Here is a 24,786-nt window from a genome sequence, read left to right as displayed (position 1 = left end):
TAACCATCCCTTGTTCTTTCCCAGGAAAGTCCTTCCCACTAGTTACGCTACCTCTTGCTATTGCCTCATCTCCATCAACTCTCACCAGTGGATCACATGAACCACTTCTAAGAAAAAGTTACCCTTTGTGTCTTTTTCGAATCTTTCTCCTCACCTTATAAAATGTGCCCCCCCAGTCTTGAAATCCCCCATCCTAGGGAAAGGCACCTGCCATTCACTTCATCTGTACCTCATGATTTTATAAACCCCAACCTCCTACTCTGCAGCCTACCCAGCCTCTCCTTAGAGCTGAAGCACTTCATTCCTGAATCCCCTCCAGCTTAATATGCTTCCTATAACAGGACTACCAGAACTGGACACAGGACTCCAGAGGTTGAGCGGTGTTATGGAGGTGGAGAGTCAGGCAGGATTGCAAAGGTAGAAGTGGTATTAGTAAGTGCAGATATGTGATCAGAAGCCCAGCATCAAAATGTGAGGATTATTTAAATCCTGAAGTTCTCTTACTGACTGAGTTCATTCAGGAGGCCAATCTCTGGTTTCCTTACAGCTGAGGTGGGTCCATTCACTTCCAGATCCTGTCCTATTTGCAGGTGAATAACTCTTCTGATGAAGGCAGCAACCTCAGTACTTCAGCTCAAAACACTGCTTACCAACAGACTACAATGCCACTTATGGCATCAGTAGGTTTATGGAGGAATCACTTCAGTAAATGGATGTATGGAAATCTCATTTGTGGCTTAGAAACTTCTCCAGAATGGAGTCCTGAAGCACTTAAACATTTAAATGAACAAGATGTACAGGTTTCTGTATTGAAAGCCAGAGGCCTTTTAGTTGGAAGTTGAGGCAATCTGTTCTGTGCAGCTAAATAGCTTTAATCATTAAACATTAAAGATTCACTTCAGACTGTATTTCTAAAGTGTTAATGAAATACAGTACCGTTTTGCGACCCCCATGGTTACACACTTTAGTGTCATCCCCAAGTTCTGAGTTTTCTCCTTCACTCTTTATTCCATGTCAAATGGAACATCTAGTTGAGTAAATTGCAAACTAACTACACCTGTGAAAATCCACAATGATTCTTTATGAAATTAAATGGTGGTAAATGAACAGTTCATCCATTTATACAAATACAACCAATTTGATATTAATATTGAAGGTGCTTGCTGATATTCTAGAGTTCTTGCTTGATTTCCTTCACAGGTCATTTCAAATTAAATAGTAATCTTCAATGTAATAAATGGGTCAAAGTTCAGCTCAAGGTAAATTGCATATGGTTTGTGGAAAGGAGTGGAGGTGTTGAATGTTTTTCATACTTTACATTCTTATAAGTTATTAAAACAAAACCAACACTGATGGGATAAATTCTGCCCTTCTATGAGTAATTAATAGACTCACCTGATAAATTCTGAGAGTTTGTGGATTTTTGAGGTTCTTGTTTTTAATACCTATGGAAATATTTTAAAAATCACTTAGTATCTTTCACGGGCAATAATTTACATTCTAACCATAGATATCGGTTTTCTGTATCTGGTATTCTAGGCTGTGATTGTTGAATACTGGTCTAAAGGGTGGAACTGGTGCTGTTGTGTTTTGCTTCTCTGTGCAGCACTGGAGTTAGAATCATTGAATTTAGCATGGCCAATCCAACTAGCCTGCACACCCCTGGATACTAAGAGCTATTTAGCATGGCCAATCCACCTAACCTGCACATCTTTGGACTGTGGGAGGAAACCCACATCGACGCAAGGAGAACATCTGTGTTGAGTTGGCACAGTTCGATGAGGGTAGAATCAAACCCAGGTCCCTGGCACAGAGAGAGCAGTGTTAACCACTGAGCCACCGTGCTGCCCTGTGCAGTTCTCTTGCTTTTAGAAAGAAAGCTAGTCAGATTGTACTGCTGCCCTGGGGCACAATAACAAACAAACAAAACAAGTCTTGTCTTAACATACAGCTACATCAATACTTTATCATTCATTAAAGAGAATTTGATGCTTCATCATTCCATTGCCTGTCTATGGCATCCATTGCCCACCTCTCCATAGCTTTCAGATTCTGTCAGCCACATATCTATCTTTTTCTTGTATAATGGGGGTGAAAAGAAATCTCAAAATATTGTAAGTAGCAATATCAGTAGTCTTGACACTGATCTTGAAAGACTGATGAGATTGAACTTTCATAAGCCTTTTGGGAACTCCTACCTACAGGTCTAAACCAAGCGTGAAGGGTTGGGTACAATACCTGTCACTCAGTCAACTTAAGACAGAGATAAAATAGACAACTACGGACAAAATCAAAAAGCCTGAATTCAATGAAACTGCAGCCATGTGTCGAGGGAAGGGGATCACTGAGCACAGCCAAAGTTGTTGCCTACACAGGGTGACCATATAGGCTGAGTAGCTAAAAAGGAGATTCCACATCCACACTCCAATTCTAGTATGCATGGAGAGGCTGCAAGAGCACAGAAGCCTCTGATAGCTGCCTTTCAGGTGGGGAAGAGATTCTGACATGGACACTTGTGGCTCAACTGGGCTCCAGTGAACCATTTTCTACTTTTCCTGGCACTAGCAAAACAACATGGGAATATGATCACGGTTCAGAATGCCATCTTCCAATTCTGCATTGCCAACCTTCCTACCAACCTGGACAGAAAGGCCAATCAATGTCAGCTGAAAGGGCAGATATGACAGCCATTTGCAAGCTGTTTAGTTTTTTCAGGTAATCTAAAACAACTGTACAAAATATGCCTTTAACTCCAAGTTTGCAAATGACAAAACTAGGTGGGAGTTTGAGCTGCGAGGACTATGCAGAGAAACTTTAGGACGATTTGGAAAGGTTAAATAAGTAAGTGAGCAAAGACATGACAGATGCACTATGATGACAAATGAGGTTCACCACTTTGGAACAGGGTAAATGCTAAAAGGATGCTCTCGATGACTGGAGAGTCTAGAATTAGGGGTCATGAAGGATAGGCCTTTTAGGTCAGAGATGAAGAGAAATTTCTTCACTCAGACAGGTAAGCCTGTAGAATTCTATGCCATATGAAATTGGAGACACCAAAATTTTGAAACCTTTCAATGTAGATACAGTCTTAGGACTAAAGGAATCAAAGAGTATGGTGTGAAAGTGGGTCAGGGGACTGAGTTGGATGATCAGCAATGGCAGAGCAGGATAAAAAAGCTGAATGACCTATTCCTGCTCCTACTTTCTTTCTATGTAAAGATGGGATAAACAGATTCTAAAAATGTTTTGTTAATTAAACTTAGAATGCTCATTGAGAATGTCATCGGCTTTATTAAACATTTTGGAAATTTAGCTTTCAAACAACAATTCCCAATTTGTACCAATTATTGGATATTGTATTAAATACAATCTCATCCAAAGTTGACACTTAAATCTCCACTGGAATGTTCTAGGTTTATGCATCATGCTTATTCCACAGGATGGGGTGATGCATTTGACACCAAATACCTCTGAAAATAATTTTCATATTGTGAACAATTGACATGCAGCAACTCACCATCAGAACTTCAGTAGTTTCTGTTATTTCACTGTCCCAGTTGTATCTGAACACAGAATGGAAAGAAACAGATAGTCAGCAAAGATGGGCAAGGACATGCCTACTTCCAGACAAGTAATGCTGCATTTCAGGAATTGCTTTACTGGACTGTCTGCTGTATAGTGTGGAAAAGAACAGGTTTAAAGTCTGCACATATGGCTTTCAAATACCAGTGTTTAATTTCCCCAACATTATCAATGTACAATTCAATTGCAATGGCTGCTCCTTACATCATTCATATGTTGCAAAGAGAGGAGATTTAACAGGAATAGTTTGCTCTGTCCTTTCTGATTTTGGATGTTAAAAACATTAAAGAGTTGCACAGTTTTCCCAACTAACAAGACATTTATTATGTGCAAAGATCATTTTCTTCAGACAGCCATCTTCACAGAGAAGCCTGAGATTTCCAAACCAAAAGGGCCTGGTGCTCTTAAACTTAAGTAGAAAAGTGCAGGAGTTCAGAAACTTCAGAAGGAAGCAGGAGGATTAAAAAGAGTTAGAGTTTCAGAAGACATCAGTATGATCACTGAACGATCTCTAAAATGGAAGCATTGGGAAGTAAACAGTATTCCAATGTGACAGAAACATAGGTTGGTCACTTTGTTGGGGTGGAGTAAGATTATAGAGAAATTAGAGAGGGAGCATACTGGTCAATTTGTTGGGACCCAAGAATGCCAGTGAAGCTTGACAAGGATCATCTACAGGATATACTATAGGAGGGTATTCAAGTTAGGTGGTTTTAACTTAAGTTCGTGAATGTCCAAAGGTGCTGAATGTGCAGATTAAGGACTCTGCAACAATGACGATACTCAGCAGCTGACAGCAGTCTTGCCAACTGATTTCAGAATTTCAGTTTGTAAAACATGCAGAGGTTGCATACCTTAGCATGTAAGGGCAACTGGATAGGTTGACAAGTTGAGGCTAGAGATATGATCTTGACAGGAGCAAAAAAAGTTTCAGCTCATTGATTTGAGCTAAAAAAGGATATTTTGACTCTTCTACATTTTCATATTGAATAATATAGTTGGCAAATCCAACAACAATTAGGGAGCTGCTGAAGAAACAATAAAAATAAACTTCATTCAGAAGTGAACTGTGTACTTGTAGATGTTGCTTCAGGGTTACTTCAAGGACTTGCATGCCATCAAAAGAAATATTTGGGTTCACCTAAAAACGTTTAAGATGTAGTTTCTGTCTTGGAAATGATCTGAGGAATAAGAGGGTAGTATCATGGAGAAGGTGAAGGAGGTGGTGGTAGAGATGACCAAAATGACCACTGGTCCCACAAGCAGCGACAGAACAAAAAGGAACAAATGGAACAGTGTCCTAGCCATATTATTTACTTTCAGAGTTCTATAGCAGCCTGGAAACGGATTTGAAGAAATAAAGTGATATTGATGCACGTAATTTCTTTTGCTTTTTTGACATATTCAAGGTGGGATAAAACAGGACTATATCTGGATATGCATTTGGTCTAGAGATATAATGGTTTATAACAATCCCAAGAATTAGCTATATTTTCTCTTCCAGAGATGTTAACATTGTCCTGTTCACTTACCGATGTTAAATATATTCAGCATTGACAATTTGTACCTAATTATATTTGAGGCTAGAATCCCATTGTACTAGATTAAAAGTAAACAAAGAAAATGTTATCGGAATAAATACCAACATGAAAGCAAGTTTAGTGACAAAGTAACTTAAGTCATGAAGTATGAGACAGTCATTTATCTGTTCAATTTTTAAAATGCCAAAATCTCTTATACTCTTTGCTTCCAAGTAATCATTTCTCTTTTAGTGATCTTGCTTGATTCTGTAATTAGGATCCTCTGGGGCAGGACAAATTCTCCCAATTGGTTGGATGGAAATTTTTCTTTGCTTGATCACAAGACTATATGTTTGTACTTCTGAAAGATATGATTTTTTAAAAGATCCAATGGTTTGAACTGTAGCAAACTGAATGGAGATGAGGTTGATTGCTTAAAAATATAAAGCTACTGAACTAACTTCAGAGGCTGGTAACCTGCCAGCATGTCACCCATTATTTACTTGTGCACAGTACACTGTAGCTAGCCAGCTCAAAGCCAGTCCACTCAGCTGAGGAGATTCTAATCTCTGATTATATTTTTTTGATCCCTGAAAAAGTAGGATTGACTGTCGCATGCAGCATTTAAAGCTATGTTTTATAAACCAAAAATCACAAGGTCAACTGTTGAGATTGATTTTTACATGTCTCTGAAATAACTGCACAGAGGCTGGTTCCAGTCACGAAATCACCCTTGCTTGATTAGTGCACAGTACATCAGTCCTCACCTGAGAAGAATCTAATTTATTTTCTTCCAGACTGAGGAGACTTTCTGAAACTTCGTTTATTTTTCCCCCGAAACTCCCACACTGCTCCCAGTGTTACTGCTTATTTTCCCCAGTAACACTGTGTGCGCGCACACGTGCAGGACAGTGAAGAACAATGAGTGCAGAAATCTTTACTTATATTCCACTACCGGAAGAAAAGAAACACCTGAGTGGCCAGTGACAAGCAGAGTCTTTCTCAAGAAGGGCAATGCCTCTCAAGGTAAAGGGGAGGGCAAGGACTAAATCAAAATAGAACCAGAGGGGGAAATAAAACACTCTGCACCCCACAGTACCCACTTCTCCCTGAAATCCTCAGGCGTTGTTAGACAGCGCATGCTCCTTCTCCAGGGACACCCAGGCCCAAATGTAACTGCAGGAGAGAGACAGGCAATCAACAGTAACGACCCCTCTCTCCTGATTATACTTGGCTTTTCCCTTTAGTGAAAAGCAATGCATGCATCTTTATTTATTTTCCACCACCAGGAAGGAAGGAAACACCCGAGTGTCCAGTATACAAGCAGTGACCATAGGGCAATGCTGCATGATCAAAAAGTGAAAGGGGACGGCAGGGACAAAGTCAAAATAGAGTTGGAGGGGCAAGTAAAACACGACACACCCCACAATGCCCACCTCTCCATGAAAATGACCCTCTCTCTCCTGGCTATAAGTTTTTAAAAAAAATTTCTATTTCTTTTGTTTTTTTTTACCTTCTGCCCACATGACCGCCTAACAGCATAGAGTCATAGAGATGTATAACATGGAAACAGACCCTTCGGTCCAACTCATCCATGCCGACCAAATATCCCAACCCAGTCCCTTTTGCCAGCACTTGGCCCATATCCCTCCAAACCCTTCCTATTCATATAATTGCATTATTTAAAAAGGCGTCTGGATGATTAGATCATGCTCATTCTATACACATGCCACCTTCTGCGTGAAAAGTTGCCCCTTAGGTCTCTTTTATATCTTTCCCCTCACCCTAAACCAAGCCCTCTAGTTCTGGACTCCCTCACCCCAGGGAAAAGACTTGTCTATTTATCCTATCCATGCCCCTCATGATTTTATAAACCTCTGAGGTCAACCCTTAGCCTCTAACACTCCAGGGAAAACAGCCCTAGCATATTTAAGCTCTCCCTATAGCTGAAATCTTCCAACCCTGGTAACATCTTTGGAAATCTTTTCTGAACCCTTTCAAGTTTAACATCCTTCCAACAGGAAAGAGATCGGAATTGCAACCAATATTCCAAAAGTAGCCTAACAATGTCCTACACCGCAGCATGACCTCCCAACCCCTGTACTCAATACTCTGACTAATAAAGGAAAGCATACCAAACACCTTCATTATCCTAACTACCCGCAACTAGACTTTCAAGGAGCTATGAACCTGCATTCCAAGGTCTTTGTTCAGCAACACTACCTAGACCTTACAATTAAATGTATAAGACCTGCTAAGATTTGCTTTCCCAAAATGCAGCACCTCACATTTATCTAAATTAAATGCCATCTGCCACTTCAGCCCATTGGCCCACCTGATCAAGATCCCATTGTAATCTGAGGTAACCTTCTTTACTGTCCACTACAACTCCAATTTTGGAGTCGTCTGCAAACTTATTTACTGTACCTCTTATGCTCACATCCAAATCATTTATATAAATGAAGAAAAGTAGTGGACGCAGCACCAATCCTTGTGGCACTCCACCGGTCACAGGCGTCCTATCTGAAAAACAACCCTCCATCACCACCCTCTGTCTTCTACCTTTGAGCCAGTTCTGTATCCAAATGGCTAGTTCTCCCTGTATTCCATTATATCTAACCTTGCTAATCAGTCTCCCATGGGGAACCTTGTCAAACGCCTTACTGAAGTCCATATAGATCACATCTACTGCTCTGCCCCCATCAATCCCCTGTTACTTCTTCAAAAAAAAACTCAATCAAGTTTATGAAACATGATTTCCCATGCAGCAAGCTATGCTGACTATCCCTAAATCAATCCTTGCCTCTTCAAATACATGTACATCCTATCCCTCAGGATTCCTTCCAACAACTTGCCCACCATTGGTCTATAGTTCCCTGGCTTGTCCGTACCACTATCTTAAATAATGGCACCATGTTAGCCAATCTCCAGTCTTCCGGCACCTCACCTGTGACTATCGATGATACAATATCTCAACAAGAGGCCCAGCAATCACTTCCCTAGCTTCCCACAGAATTCTAGGGTACACCTGATCAGGTCCTGGGTATTTATCCACCTTTATGCTTTTCAAAACATCCAGCACTTCCTCCCTGCAATGTGGACATTTTTCAAGATGTCACCACCTATTTCCCTACATTCTGTATCTTCCATGTCCTTTTCCAGTGAACACTGATGCAAAATACTCATTTAATATCTTCCCCATCTCCTGTGGCTCCACATAAAGGCTGCCTTGCTGATCTTTGAGGGGCCCTATTCTCTACCTAGTTACCCTTTTGTTTTTGTAAAAGCCCTTTGGATTCTCCTTAACCCTATTTGCCAGAGCTATCTCATGTCCCCTTTTTGCCCTCCTGATTTCCCTCTTAAGTCTACTGCTACTGCTTTTATACTCTAAGGATTCACTCAAATTCTGTCTACACTTGACATATGCTTCCTTCTTTTTCTTAACCAAACCCTCAATTTCATTCATCACTCAACATTCCCTACATGTACCAGCCTTCCCTTTCACCCTAACAGGAATAAATTGTCTATGGACTCTGATTTCTGATGGCTTCCCATTTTCCAGTCATCTCTTTACCTGCTAATGTCTGCACGCAATCAGCTTTTGAAAGTTCTTGCCTAATACTGTCAAAATTAGCCTGTCTCCAATTTAGAAATTCAACTGTTAGATCTGGTCTATCCTTTTCCATCATGATTTTGAAACTAACAGAATTATGGTCACTGGCCCCAAAGTGCTCCCCCACTGACACCTCAGTCACCTGCCCTGCCTTATTTCCTAAGAGCTGGTCAAACTTTGCACCTTCTCTAATAGGTACATCCAGATATTGAATCAGAACAGTTTCTTGTACACACTTAAATTCCACTCTATCTAAACCCTTAACACTATGGCAGTCCCAGTATACGTTTGGAAAGACAAAATTCCCAACCATAACCACCCTATTATTCTTACAGACAATTGAAATCTCCTTACAAATTTGTTTCTCAATTTCCCACTGGCTATTAGGGGGATCTATAACACAATCCAAGGAGGTGACCATCCCTTTCTTATTTCTCAATTCCACACAAATAACACCTCTGGATGTATTTCCAGGAATATCCTCCCTCAGCACAGCTGTAAAGCTATCCTTATCAAAAACACCTCTCCCCCTCTTCTCCTGCCTCCCTTTCTGTCCATCCTACAGGATTTGTATCCTGGAACAATAAGCTGCTAGTCCTGTCCATCCCTTAGCCATGTTTCTGTCATTGCTGTGATATCCCAGTCCCATGTTCCTCACCATGCCCTGAGTTCATCTACCTTCCCTGTTAGGCCTCTTGCATTGGAATAAATGCAGTTTATATTATCAGTCCTACCTTGTTCTCTGCTATGTTCCTGCCTTCTCTGACTGTGACTCACTTTTCTCAACTGTACCAGTCTCACATGGATCTCTTTCCTCAGTCTCCCTGGGTCCCACCCCACCCACCTTACTAGTTTAAATCTTCCTGAGCAGTTCTAACAAATCTCCCTGCCAGTCTATTACTACCCTTCCAATTCAGATGCAATCCAGCCTTTTGTACAGGTCACTTCTACACCAGAAGAGATTCCAATGATCCAAAAATGTGAATTCTTCTCCCAAACACCAGCTCTTCAGGCATGCATTTGTCTGCTTTATCCCCTTATTCCTACCCTCACTAATTCACAGCACTGGGAGTAATCCAGATATTACCACTCTAAAGGATCTCCTTTTTAAATTCCTGCCTAACTCTCTATATTCTCCCTCCAGAACCTCATCTTTTCCCCTTCCTTATCATTGGAACCAATGTGTATCATGACCTCCTGCTGGTCCCTTTCCTCAGAATATTCTGCACCCTCCCTGAGATATCCTGGATGCTGGCACCAGGGAGGCAACACCATTCTGATTTTGTGGCTGGCCTCAAATGTCTGTCAGTCCCCCTGACTAGAGAGTCCCCGAACACAATTGATCACTTGGAACCAGACATACACTAGAGCCGGTCTCAATACCAGAAACTTGGATGTTTGTGCTACATTCCCCTGACAATCCATCAACCCCTACATTTTCCAAAACAGCATAGTTGTTTGTAATGGGGCTAGCTACAGAAGTCTCCTACCTTTCTTGGAATTAGCTCAGCTACCCAACTGTATCTGCAGTTTTTTTTGCCTTCCTATAACCACCATCCATTACACCCCCAGCTCTTATAATTTATTCATTGCTTCTAACTGTCATTCCAACTGACCCAACAGAATTCACAACCAACATTTATTGCAGATATAATCCTCAGTAACACGTATCCTCTCCCTAAACTCTCATATCGGGCAAGAGCATATCACTCTTAAAGATCCTGGCACCAGGCAGGCAACATACCATTCTGATCTTGTGCTGCTGGCCACAGAAGTGTCTGTGCCCCTGACTAGAGAGTGAAGGCTCCCTGCCTCTATTCTTGATGAAGGTCTTTTGCCCGAAATGTCGATTTTCCTGCTCCTCGGATGCTGCCTGATCTGCTGTGCTTTTCCAGGACCAGTCTGATCTAAACTTAAATTAGTATAGAGTTGAGGGGGAAATAAAACACTCCACTCCCTGCAGTGCCCACCTCTCCCTGAAAACCTCAAGGGTGAGGTTAGACACCCCATGCTCCTTCTCCAAGGACACCCAGGCCTGAACATAACTGTGGAAGAGAGGCAGGCAATCAGCCATAATGATCCCCTCTCGGTTATATATATATATATTTTTTCTTTTTTTAAATTAACCCCCACGCTACCGCCTAATTGTGGTAGTGCTTATTTTTCCCCAGCACCCATGGTGTGTGCATGCAGGTGTGAGACACAGTGCACGAATCTTTATTCAATTTCCACCACCAGGAAGATAGGAAAACACCCGAGTGGCCAGTGACAAGCAGTGACCTTCACATCAAAGGGCAATGCTGTGTGATCAAACAGTGAAGGGGAGGGCAGGCACTAAATCAAAATAGCGTTGGAGGGGGAAATAATGCACTCCACTCACTGCGGCACCCACCTCTCCCTGAACAACTCCAAGGTGTTGGTGGACACCGCGTGCTGCTTCTCCAAGGACACCCAGGCTCTAACGTAACCGCGGAAGAGGGGCAGGCAATCAGCCATAATGACCACTCTTGGTTATATTGGTCAGCCTGCTTGGCCCAGATTAACAGCCTCAAGCAAGTAGTTAACAAGGTCCACCTAGTTCCAATCACTACAGCAAAGGAAAGAAAGCAAAAAGAACTGGCTTCTGGAACAAACAAAGCTAAAAATGTGTTGCTGGAAAAGTGCAGCAGGTCAGGCAGCATCCAAGGAGCAAGAGAGTCAACGTTTTGGGCATGAGCCCTTCTGGAACAAACACTAAAGTATCAGGGAACAGCCACATTTCCACACCAAAGGAATCAACTAATTTCCTCAGCCCTAGGTTTAAACATTAATTCTCAAAGACAATGAACTCTAAACGGTGTAATTTTCTTTCTTTATACTGATCATCACCATTCTCTTTTAACTCTTTGTACATGTAAGAGGATGTCATTGGGAAGCACCAAGTGACTGCATGAGCTGTATGCTTAATGTCACATTATTTTTCTTGAGGATAGCATACAGTAAAAATTGGTCTTCACTTAAGAAAACCCAATGATTGGCTCCTTATTTCTTACAGTAAAAAGAATTAAAGGAGCTGAAAAATAAAAGAGGAAACCAGTTCACTCCTCACCTGGTAACAACAGGTTTTAGATGGTTTAGTTCGAATTGCAAGAGGAGATTTTTAGCTTTGGAATAACCCATGGACTTTCACAGAAGTGAAACATTCAGATTTGCTTCCTGACAGGCTAAACATTGAACAAAAAGGATTTTTTTTCCTTTAACTTACATGGAAAACACTTTTGGTAAGATGCTCACACAAGCAGCCAGCTTCTTCTCCACAATAGTCCTAGGGAGGGAGGTCAAAAAATATCAAATCAACTGAGCCCACTATTTTTGAAAGGTAATCAACAATTTACACTTCATTTTATTCTTGTAGTTATTCTTTATCATCTTTAATATGTACCCAGAACTGGATATGCCTCAATTCAACAGGTTACCATGACAACCCAGATAGTGGTAGCAAAGCACGATTCTATTTCCTGTTCTCACATAAAGTGTAATTAGTGTGACAGTTCTGCATTTCCTTTAAAGTCTGCACAACTTGAAGAATCCATCCTACCTTTTAGCATCAGCCAGTTTCTACTTTAGTAGAATGTGAAATGCTGCTTAACATAGACAATATTTTAACATACTGAATAACAGAGAGAAAAGATGTTGCTTTCAGGGGTGGTGATTGATGGAAAAGTGTCACTGATGTTACCAACAACTGCACCATCTGAGAGATTACTGAATAGTTTCCATTTTGAGGTGAAGAAAACCAATCCATATACAGAACAGTGTTCAAACGTGGCTAATAGTCCTACATGTACCCACATTACTCAAATGATCACAAAACACCCCTCTAACTTCAGAGAGCAAGGGGTTTCCATCCCACAAAAGTCTCGGCATTCAAAGGATCATCCTCTGCTATTGTTAGAAATTTAGTTAAGTCCATAGCCATTAAGTAAAGGGCTACAAACTACTATGAGAGAGTATTTATTGGGAATCAATGACAATTCTTGTTCATTAGACCTGCCTTTGTGTGTTCAATTTTCATGAGCAGTTAAAAGGTATAACACATGGGAGGACTTGGGTGGATATGCCAAGCTATTGAGCATCTCCTGAGTGAGATTAGACTATTGTTAATGAACAAGGCAGAACTTGAATGGTGGTAAGAGATTGAAGTCAAATGAGGTACAGAAATTTAAAAAAAATAAAAAAGATTACATAGGAGATATGGCACAGAAATGGACCATTCAGCCAATCCACACTATTCTACTTTTCCTGCTGCACTCGAGTTACCTGTCATCTTAGCCTCTTCTAAATCCACCATACCAGCCTTATTTTCTTTCTCCATGAAAATCCTCATCCCACTTCAATTGAAGACATCTGTGCTATTTGTTTTTACCACATCCTTTGGTAGCAGGTTTGGTGGCATTATTATTTGGGGGTAAAGAATTTTCTTCTTGAATTCCTATTTGTTTTCTTATCACTCATATTGATGGGCCCTAGATACGCTGCACCCCTGCAAAGATAACTTTCTCTCTGTATATACCATAAAAAAAACCCTTAATTTTTAATAGCTTTATTAAAAAAGTTCCTTTTTTTCAGGAGGCAAGATCCATTCAGTCCATCCCTTCTATGTTTTTATAATAATTTCTGGCATCATCCTAGTCAATCCTCAACACCATTTTTAATCCTTTTTATAACATGGTGACCAGAACTGCATACAAGACTCAAGTCTGAAACAATCAAAATATGATAGAGTCAAACAATTTCTCTTTAAAATTTTACTTGTTTCGAAATAGAACCTAGAATAGAACACTAGAATAGAGTGAATTGGCTGAATGGTCCATTATCTCCTTTGCAATCTTTTAATCACTTTTTAAATTTCTGTACCTCATTTGACTTCAAAATCTCATACCACCATTCAAATTCTGCCTTGTTCATTAACAACGGTCTAATCTCACTAAGGAAATGCTCAATAGCTTGGCCTAACCACCCAGGTCCTCCATGTAGTTTTGCTATGGCTTTCCTACCCTATGGTATAACTTATAGTGAGTAATTGCACAAGAGTTCCCTTTGTACCTCTACATTATTAACTGCTGCCTACTAAAACAAGAATTAAAGTGGGAGAGAAAAAAAAACAAAGAAAAGGTTATAAAATGTACAACAATAATTAAAATCTGAAGGAATGGAGATTTACACTCAAAAGTATCATTTTCAGTGTCAAAGATTGTTTGGCTGTCATTAAAATGTATTATGCCATTGAGGTTACTTAAACTCACCACAGATTGTTAGAGCATATCTGTTTCAGTTAAAGATAACAAGAACTTCACACTGTTCAATAAGTTTGAATTGTACATCACTGTTGTTTTGGTACAGTTTACAGAGCAAAGGTGACCTTTAGACTTCTAGATTTTCACCTTTAACTGTATGTATTTGCTGAGCTTGTTACCAACTTGCACACAAAAAAACTAAAGTGCCATTAGCATAGTTGTTATAGAATAGTAAATTAAAGGTCTTTGATTATTTAAAGGCTATATGAAACTAATATGGGTGTAATTTCAGTACCTCACGCAAAAATTAAACAAAGTGTCAGTGAACCAGTTGGACCTGTTAGTGATTTTTTTGGGGGTCAGTGGAGCCTGAAAGCAATCAAGAAATTTAAAACTAGGAGTATCCACTTCAAAACAAAGCATTATTCAGCTGTTAGCATCCATTAGTTCTAGATATCCAAGGAATCAATTGTTTTTAAGAATAACCGGACCTACCATTTGTTTACAATATACCTTTAATGTTTGTGGTTCAAAACAATTGACTTTGACTATCAATTTCTAAATAAAATTTCTGCTTTTTCCACTCCTGGAATAGGGACACTTCTGCCTCCAAGTACACTTCTAAGCCCGATTTGATACTAGGATCACTGTTCCTTCCCTGTTGCGGAGTCAAAATCTTGACCATTCCCTTTCTGACAGCACAGAGTGTATCTGCTCACATGGATTTAAACAGCTAAAGAACACACGCAAGACAGAATTTCAAAACTACAAATGAAACAATGTAGAATTTATGAACTGGGAAGAGAGAGAGATAGTGATGACTTCAAAAGGATATAGTCAGACTGGTCAAGTGGGCAGACAGACCTCAGATGAAGTATGAAATGATACATTCTTGTAGGAAGGATGTAACAGAGGCAACATAATATAAAACTAAGTGTTGAAGTTGGCAAGGTAGGTTGAGGGAGTGGTTAATAAAGCTCCTCGGCTCTAAGTAGGTGCCTAGATTACAAAACGAAGAATGTTTTGGAAACATTGGTCCAGCCTCAACTGGAATATTATGTTCAATTCTGGGCAATAAACATTAGAAGAATGTGAAGGTATTAGAGAAGCTGCACAAAAGTTATGGAGGGTTCCAGCGTTGAGGGACTTACGTGGATAGACTGGAGAAGTTGGGGCTGTTTCCCTTAGAGAAGGTTGAGAGATTAATTGATAGAAGTGTGAAAAATCATGAAGATTCTGGGTGGAGTAGGTCAGGAAATGTTCCATTAACGACCCTGCTGTGGGCAGCAACAAAAAGATCCAACAGGAATAGGTGGAAAAATATCCAGTTGTTGTGTTTAAAAGGTAAGAACATGAGGTGCACTGTTGGAAAGGGTAGGCCAGAAATGGTAAGGGAATATGACTAGCTGAATTCTTATAAAAAGCCACCACAGGCCTGGACCCCTCCCATGTTGTGACCATTCTATACCAGTAGCTAAAGCACAAACTTAGCACATCTCACTGAAGATTTCATATGATCTCTTGTCCACATTCTATGTTTAGTTGTGCTTAATTTATATCTGATAAGTAATTTCATTTTTTTCACTATTATCTGTTTATTTAGTTCAGTAATCAATCAACTCAGTGAAACACATGACAGAGATGGAATATGATAAGATCTAAAGTCAATTTCAAAATTCTATTAGATGCATGAAGTTTGTGACTGGATTATAAAGAAATTAAACCCCTTGTCCCAAACTGGAAAATATATTTGCATAATAAATAAGATTCAAGTTACAAAAGATCAACTAGGTCAGTTGAGACATGGCATGATGCACAGGCTTATTTTCAAACACCCAGTCAGGGTGCAACAAACCAGGAGATTTACTTCAGTAGTGCTCAAGATACTTGACCATTGGCAGGAGCAATTAACCACACACTGCTGCTTCAAAGAAGTCAGAGATTGGTGTGGTCTCTTCAAGAATGCAATCAGCTTGATGCTTGAGCCTTAATTTAGTTAGAGTCATAGAGATATTGAGCATGGAAACAGACCCTTCAGTCCAACTTGTCCATGCCAACCAGATAGCCCAACCCAATCTAGTCCCACCTACTAGCACCCACCTCATCCCTCCAAACCCGTCCTATTCATATACCCATTCAGATGCCTTTAAAATGTTGCAGTTGTACCAGCCTCCACCACTTCCTCTGGCAGCTCAGTCCATACATGTACCACCCTCTGAAAAAGTTGCCCCTTAGGTCTCTTTAATATCTTTCCCCTCTCATCCGAAACCTATGCCCTCTAGTTCTGGACTCCCCCCACCACAGGGAAAAGACTTTGTCTATTTACCCTATCCATGCCCCTCATGATTTTATAAGGCCACCCTCTCAGCCTCTGACACTCCAGGAATACCAGCCCCAGCCTATTCAACCTCCCTACAGCTCAAATCCTCCAACCCTGGCAACATCCTTGGAAATCTTTTCTGAACCCTTTCAAGTTTCCGATAGGAAAGAGACCAGAATTGCACACAATATTCCAACAGTGGCCTAACCAATGTCCTGTACATCTGCAACATGACCTCCCAACCCCTGTACTCAATACTCTGACCAATAAAGGAAAGCATACCAAATGCTGCCTTCACCATCCTATCTGCTCTTTTCTTGGTGACCAAATGGGTTAGAACTTTAAGTGAGGATGAAACAAGGTTTAATTGTAAATATGCCCATCAATACTCATGGTTGAGGTTCAAGGTTAGTTGTAGAGGTGAGGCAAGATGTACAGGGAGTCACAATCCAAAATTAGACTGTCAGGGAGAATGGAAAAAAAAAAGGAAAAACATTTTTTAAATGTATTGAAATACAGAATAAGCAAAGAGAGAGTTTAAGATAGTGTTATTTTATTGCATGAATTATTTGAAACATTTCTATGGACAATAAATGTGAGAAATTTCGATTCAGGTGCTTTTTGTATTCTAACCAAACCTCTGGGAAGGCAGTATGGAACACAAACTAAACCTTTAATCCTTTTCTAAATTATATGTTTATACAACCATAATTTCCTTTTAAACTTTTAGTTAATCTGTGGAGAATTAAATGAATATAAGCTGCTAGTGGTGCATGTTTCTTAAACAGCTCTGAAAGACTAACATGAAAGCAGTAACTGTATTAACTTTGATATAATTTCAGAATTATCATAAGAGTGTGATTTACATGGTAAATCCATGATTTTGCCAGAATTTCAATTATTGAAGGGACAACACAAAGGCATTTTGGAAGATGCAGGGTACAGAGCCAAAATATTAATCAAGTATTCTTCCCTCTTCCAAATACTGGCTGACTTGTGTCTTTCTAGAATCAATTGAATCTAGTTATTTTACTTTGGAGAGTGATAATTTCACTGCTCTGAATTTCAGGTAATGAATTAAAACATAATGCTAGTAATTAAACTATTTATTTTTTACCTTGCAATGACTTTGCCAACTTGTTCATTGGGACAGCTGAGAAAAACTAGAGAATGTGTTCCAGAAATGTAGCTCCCAGTAACTGCTGAGTGCAAGTATACAGCAACATTCTTTAGCCCTGGATATAACAGGCCCATAAGCAGAACCTAAAAAGACAAAAGGTGGCAGAAAGTCACTGGTTAGTTAATTGTCAAAATTTTAAAGCAGATGTGAGATTGACACTAACAGACAACACTAAAGACTTTCAATTTCACAGTGATTAGAGAAAAGCTTAACCAACAGATGTCAAGTCTGTCCCTCAATCAAACCTAGACCTGCTTTCAAGATACCAGATCTGCAAAATTTCTGAGAATGAATTCTAAATTACCAAGCAAAATAGTTTAACACCTGCTAACCTGAAATTATATTCTGATTTTGGTAAACTAACTCAAACCAGAGCCAGAGCCACCCTTTTCTATAAGCAAAAAGAATTAGGCAAGGCTTTAAAACAAGAACTCCTCTTGTTAAAAATGTTTTAACATATTTTAATTGAGGAATATAATTTCATTGAGTCCAAGATAACATTTGAAACAAAAGCTATGGAAAATCACAGATTCAGTCTTTTGCTTCAAGTCAAAGTCTACAAAATGAGCAAGCTAAGCTCCAAATGTCTATTTAACTTTATGCTTTACATCATTACTACAGATGATTTGGCAGAGTGCCATATTTAGTTTGCTGTGTACAATACAATTTAAAACACCCATATTTGCATAAGCTCTAGAGCTAGTAGAGTGATCAAACCAGAATTTTCAGACATATTAACCAGAAGCCAGTTACTGAGTTCAGTTATTGCTTACTAAAACCAACAGAGGCATCTAAACACGGATGTTAATACAGAATTCTGGAAACTGTTGTCAGAGATATCCTGCACCACATTCATAGGATGTGACAGCGCAGTTTTCACCAATTGAATTAACAGATTATTTGTATTAAGGCAAACATTTAAATTAATTGCTGTTTTTGCTGTACTAAATTTTAAAACAAAATCTATTTAGTATAACTGAGCTTTTAACTGTGTACCAAATTATAACCTGATGAAAAACTCTGGCCCTGAAAAAAAAAGTGGATTTCAAGAAAAGAATCAAATGTTGCAAGTGTTTTTTAAAAAAAAGAAAAGCTTGTGTTTAGCTATTTAGAGATTTTCCCTTAATCCCATATGGATCACCTGATCTGTTTCACATTCTGTAGAATTAAGATGTAATTTATATATTATTTGCTTTTCTACTGTCTGCTTTGCCATCTAGGAGGATTTTTCAACCTGACTGATTGATCATAGATCATCAGTAGAGAAGGTATCAAATTTGAATTGACCTTAGAAGACATTATGCTTTACAGCACATGAAAACTAATGAAAGGTTTTATTTGAAGTGCATGGTGAATAATATTTCTTCATAGCAAAACTCAGTCTGACACTTCTGAATGGATTTGAACAATGAAATCAAAATGTAGAGTGTAAAACTGATCTTACTCTGTAGTCAGGAGTCATGTTTTAAGAAGCATTTGATCATTTATATCTTTACTTTAAACTTTCAACCTAATTTGGAAGCAAATATTCAGTCAAGTTTATATTAAAATGTATTAATCATTGCACTTTTTTGGTTAAATAGTTCCAATTATCATAGTACCTGTGGCAGAAATAAAGTTTATTGCAATCTCAGCTCACTAACTACAGTTGTATAGTCCAAATTTTGCAAAGTAGATATTTTGTTTCGCATCATCAATTTGTCTCAGCCTCTTTAGAGAGAGAACACTATCTATATCTGAGCTTGAATACTGGTGAAAAGCCAAAAGACCCTTTGGACAGCATCTTCCAAACCCACGACCACCACCATCTGGAAGGACAAAGGCTGCAGATACATGAGTACCTCCACCTGCAAGTTCCCCCTCTAAGCCACTCCCCATCCTGATTTGGTAATATCAGACTATTCCTTCTTATTGCTGAACCAATATCTTGCAAACTCTGTCCCGAACACCATTGCAGGTTTACCTACAGCAACCCGTATGGCCTGCAGCTGGCCTCGAAGCAGATTCTCCATCACCTGCTAAAGGGGGCCCAGGATGGGCAATAAATACTGGCACAGCCAGTGAAATTCAAATTCCTCAAAAGAAATAAAAAAAATTGAGGATGCAAAAGAAAGACCTTTCCATGACTACATAGTTGTAGTACTAGTGATCTTGCTTCTGCTACACACATGTGTAGCTTTAAGTGAATGAGTGCCAGGAAGAGGGTTTGCCATTTATGCAAATATCTTTATTTCCTCTTCCCTTGAATAAGAGCAGATTAATCACAATGTTTGTGGGCCATTGGTTGCTTAAATGAATCAACAAATAGCACACAAAGGAGAATCAGCACTAAGCTCCTTTGGATTTCTGACTCAGCATTGCTGCATGACCCAGGCTTTTGTTTTAATGAGTGCGAATAAGAATAACTGCCTGGATTTTGGTGGCCAAATTGACATTCTTGCAGCATAGATGAGAGTTGTGCATCAGAATCCTACAGAATATGCAACTTACTGTAACAATGACTAAGGAAATCAATAATTTCCACTGGGCATTTCCCCTGCACCTGGAACCGTTCGAAAGCACCAGTGTGAATCAGAAAATTTGGAGAGTTCCACAGCAATTAATACCTGCCCAGGAAGAGTTAGAAGATTAAAAAAAACCTAGTCTAACTTCTTAGACAATAATATCATAAGAAATAAAGAAGAGGAGGCCGTTTGGCCCCTCGAGCCTGTTTTGCCATTTATTAGGATCACAGCTGATCTTTGGTACCTGTTAGATTGAACCCCCCCAAAATCACCATTCTCTCCCGAGTTACACTGCCCCAGACCCCTTAAAGCATCCCAGACCCCGACCCCACAAATCCCAGCCCACCACCAGAGTTGTGCACTCACCTGTCCCTGCCTGAACACCAACACACCCTTCACCATTTAACCCTTGACCTAAATTAAATATTCATCTCTTGCCTGACAAACAACCCATTTTACAGTATGGCACCCTAACCCCACACTTACTTTGACAGTGCCTGAGAAAGAGTGTCTGTCCATGCTGTTGGATGTTGAAGTCATAAGACACAGCAACTAATTGCCAGGAATTGCTATTTCTACAAATATCTTTATTTCCTCATCACCTAGAACATTGCAGTGCAGTACAAGCCCTTCGGCCCTCAATGTTGCACCAACCTGTGAAATTAATCCAAGTCCATCTAACCTACACTGTTCTATTATCATCCATATAGATGTCTAATGCCAGTTTAAAAGCCATTAACATCAGTGAGCCTACTACCATTGCAGGCAGGCCATTCCATGCCCCTACTACTCTGAGTAAGGAAACTACCCCTAATGGCTGTTCTAATCTGTATTACTTGAAAGAGAACAGATTAATCAATGTATGTGGGCCACTGGCAGCTTAAATGAAGCAACAAGTAGCACACAAAGGAGTATCAGCAACCCCACCCCACCCCATTACCTATGTTACGAGAAATCATTACTATTTCAGGGACACTGCATTTCTGAAGGAGCTGTGAACAGAATTTCTATCTGAAATTTTAATAGAGAACAGCAGCAGCAGAGTGACATTCTGACTGTGATCACCTACTACTCCACTGGAAAAAGTATTCTGCCTCAAAAAGTTAAGTCCTGAAAGTCCCAACTTAATTGTTGCTCAGCAACTTCCTTCTTCCCCAACATAGGCCCCCTTCTTGAAAGTCTGCAGCCTATTCCCACCTTCTCATGGGCATCTCAGTGCCAGCCCTGTCCACAAACCCAGTCACAAACTGATCAGGTGCCAGTGTGTTGAAGCAATGTGCCTGCTGTACGTAAGTCAATCCCCACAGCTATTTCAGGATGGGAATCTAGCTATACAGCTCTCTTACTATCCAAATCGGTTCCCTCGTCTGAGGCGTGCTGACCATACAATTTAAATTCGCTAGCAGTGACTCCTATGAGAGAGGAGTCCCCTGGCCCCTTAGGACAATAAGTTCACGCCTGTAGTGCCGGTCACACTCCTCCCCCCATGACATGGTGTCACTTTATCACTGACCCTCGACTTTTTCCCCCCCACTTCCTTCAACCTTAATGTTGCACTGCACTGTGGAGCTGGTCTCTTTTGCTTTCTTAAGAGGGAGATCCTTAAACGGACTTAAGGTCATTGCTTTTTTAAAAAAATCTTGTGGTAGGCAACTTCTAATCTATTCGGTTTGTTTATAACAGACACGGTCAAAAATAGCCACCCGCGGTGATGTTATTGTCCGTTCAGAAGGACAGCTGCAAACTCACCAAGAGGAGTGTGGTAAGCACCAAGCGCAGGGAGCCTTGGAAACGCTGCATGTAGCAGCCCGGTCCTGCACACACTCGCTACCCGAACGTCTGGGTGTGACAACGGGACAAGGCACCGAATCACGAATCGCTGCTGTCTGGGGCCATAGCTGGAGAGTCAGGCTGTCACCACACCCGGCGATAGGATCTTCTCGGCGATTCCTCTTCACTCGATCCCTCCGTCCCGCCCTCACCTAAATCTCTCTCTCTCTCCTCTAACCCCCTCCCACCTTTCACTCCAACTTTGACCTCTCAGGCACCTTCAAATCCCGCTGACTTCCCTGTGGATCCACCCGCCCCTGCACTGGCTTGGTTCAATCCCCCATCAGGGAATCTCCGCTCCTTCCCTGACAGGTCACCTGGAGATGATCCTTCTCCCGTCGCCAATCACAAAGCAGCCTCACACACCCTCCAGCCTCTGATTGGTCAGTTTAACACTGTACATGTTTCAACTTGACACCCATCACATGGAACTTCACCGAGCTGCCGGCTGGCGAGTGGGGCCATTTCTGACAAGAGAGACCCCTGGACACTGTTTCTGGATTAGTGGTGCTGGAAGAGCACAGCAGTTCAGGCAGCATCCCTGATTTCACTGCTCCTTGGATTAATCGATGCGAATAAAATAGAGAGATAAATGGCAAACCACTTCAAGCAGTTTGAGGCAACAGTACCCAGGGTAAAAGCAATGACTGCAGATGCTGGAAACCAGATTCTGGATTAGTGGTGCTGGAAGAGCACAGCAGTTCAGGCAGCATCCCTGATTTCACTGCTCCTTGGATGCTGCCTGAATTGCTGTGCTCTTCCAGCACCACTAATCCAGAATCTGGTTTCCAGCATCTGCAGTCATTGCTTTTACCCTGGGTACTGTTGCCTCAATCTGCTTGAAGTGGTTTGCCATTTATCTCTCTATTTTATTCGCATCGATTAATCCAATCCCCACCATTAAAGCTGGACGCTCTGGATGGTATGTATGCCTGGAAATTTCCAGGTATATGTTTTAAAGACGAGTTGACTACTTGCACTGTGGTGTGCAAGAAGAATATGGTCATGAGGGATACGCGAGTGGAATTGTAATCTCATTGGTCTATTAATCCAGAGATCTGGACTACTTCTCCAAGGAGGCGAAAGTGAGGACTGCAGATGCTGGAGATTAAAGTCGAGAGTGTGGTGCTGGAAAAGCACAGCAGGTCAGGCAGCATCATAGGAGCAGGAGAATCGACGTTTCAGGCAAAAGCCCTTCATCAGGAATGAAGCTGGTGAAGGGCTCCTGCCCGAAACGTCGATTCTCCTGCACCTCGGATGCTGCCTGACCTGTTGTGCTTTTCCAGCACCACACTCTTGACTCTGTTACTCCAAGGACCTGAGATCAAATTTGCTACAGCAGTTAATGAATTTGAATTCAATGAATTCGTAAAAGTGAAAGATCTATCTGGTTCTGCATTCTTTTTCAAGAAAGAAAATCTGATGTTCTCACTGGTACAATGGTGGAAAAGAACCCCAATTTTTTTTAAAGATGTTTTTTAATTGTAGTTCCAAAATGTGCATTTTTTTAGAAATAGAGGACTGCTACAGAGAAGGAAAAAAAGGATATGAATTCAGTGATTGGCAAAAGCCTGTGTGAAAATGATGGAATGTTAGATCTGTAAAATTTCAGGGAAATTTCAAACAAGGAGCGATCTAATACGATAATATAACTGGGTGCTGACAATTTCTGCAGAAAGATCTCTCTTGCAGACATCCAGGAATATACAAACGTCAGGTTTAAAGTCTGGCTGGAACATGAGTCTCTGAGTGCGTTATTGGCCAGACGTCCTAATGTGTAGGTTGGATCACTGTCAATAGACAATAGGTGCAGGAGTAGGCCATTCTGCCCTTCAAGCCAGCACTATCATTCATTATGATCATGGCTGATCATCCTCATCAGTACCCTGTTCCTGCCTTATCCCCATAACCCTTGATTCCACTATCCTTTTTTTAAATAGATATTTTTATTGGAAATTTAACATTTTTACAAGTTTACAAAAATAAACAAAAATCTCAAGTACAAACATTGATGTACAATTAAATCTTAAATAAATAATAACCAAAATTTAACAAAAGAAAAATACCAAGAGAAAAAAAAACTCAACTAACTACTAATCTAACCTACAACTAACCAGAGTGTATAATTAAGTCTCTTACATTATTCAACTAAGAGAAAAGAAAAAAAAACAACAGATAACACAGAAATTGGGTAGGGAGATACGTACTCGGAATGTGTTAACATCAAATGTAACAAAACCCGTATTCGTGCGGGATTCCTCCCCCAAGGGGCCCCAGACCAGCCAAGTTCGCAATCTTAATTAAATAAAAGCCCTTGTTAGGATGACTGAAATATCTGTATTTATGTAATTCAAGAAGGGCTGCCATATTTTAGGAAATAATTTGGCCTTTTGTGCACCATATTTGTGAGGAAGTCAAGGGGAATACATTCCATAATTAATCTGTGCCAATTTGAAAATCCAGGAGGGCCCTCAGCCACCCAGTTTACCAAAATATTTTTCCTTGCACAGAAAGAGACAATATAAAATAATCTCTTCCCGTGCATATCCAGGGAGGGTAAGTTCGAAAAGCCCAAAAGGAGAGATATAGGGTCCACTTTAATTTCCATTCCTAAAATTTATGTCAGGGTACTTGCTACTTTAGTCCAGTATCTACGGATCTTATGACAGGTCCATAGGCAATGTACAAGAGTGCCCACCTCTATTTTACATTTAGGACACAGTGGAGGTGTTCCTGATTTAAATTTTGCCAATCGATCCAGTGCTACATGGGCCCTTCAGCTGGGTAGCCTGAGTTCTGTTGCAGATAGTGATTCTTTTGGCGTTTTCCCAAATGTCATTCCACATTTCTATAGAGATTTCTAGTCCCAAATCCTGATCCCATGTTTTAAGCAGATTGTGCATATCTCCCGATAGTTCATCAAGTAGTAAATGATAAATAGTACTAACGGAAGATACCCCA

General features: G+C 40.3%; 1 protein-coding gene across 1 annotated transcript in view; it reads right to left on the bottom strand.

The window, feature by feature from the left end:
- zgc:63972 (protein CutA homolog) overlaps positions 1–21,993 on the bottom strand; it is a 28,881-nt gene extending 6,888 nt beyond the window's left edge. The window contains exons 1-5 of the mRNA XM_060841092.1: positions 21,745–21,993; positions 17,429–17,574; positions 11,960–12,019; positions 3,518–3,563; positions 1,396–1,445 (exon numbers count right to left, since the gene is read on the bottom strand). Coding sequence (XP_060697075.1) covers positions 1,396–1,445; positions 3,518–3,563; positions 11,960–12,019; positions 17,429–17,574; positions 21,745–21,795 — 353 coding nt within the window. The 5' untranslated portion in view covers positions 21,796–21,993. The remainder of the gene's footprint in view (positions 1–1,395; positions 1,446–3,517; positions 3,564–11,959; positions 12,020–17,428; positions 17,575–21,744) is intronic.
- Between the last annotated feature and the right edge of the window lie 2,793 nt (positions 21,994–24,786).

The sequence above is a fragment of the Hemiscyllium ocellatum genome, chromosome 21 (assembly GCF_020745735.1).
Source record: "Hemiscyllium ocellatum isolate sHemOce1 chromosome 21, sHemOce1.pat.X.cur, whole genome shotgun sequence".
NCBI classification, from domain to species: domain Eukaryota; kingdom Metazoa; phylum Chordata; class Chondrichthyes; order Orectolobiformes; family Hemiscylliidae; genus Hemiscyllium; species Hemiscyllium ocellatum.
Note: the sequence above shows the minus strand (reverse complement) of the source record. Positions and strands in the feature narration are given on the sequence as shown.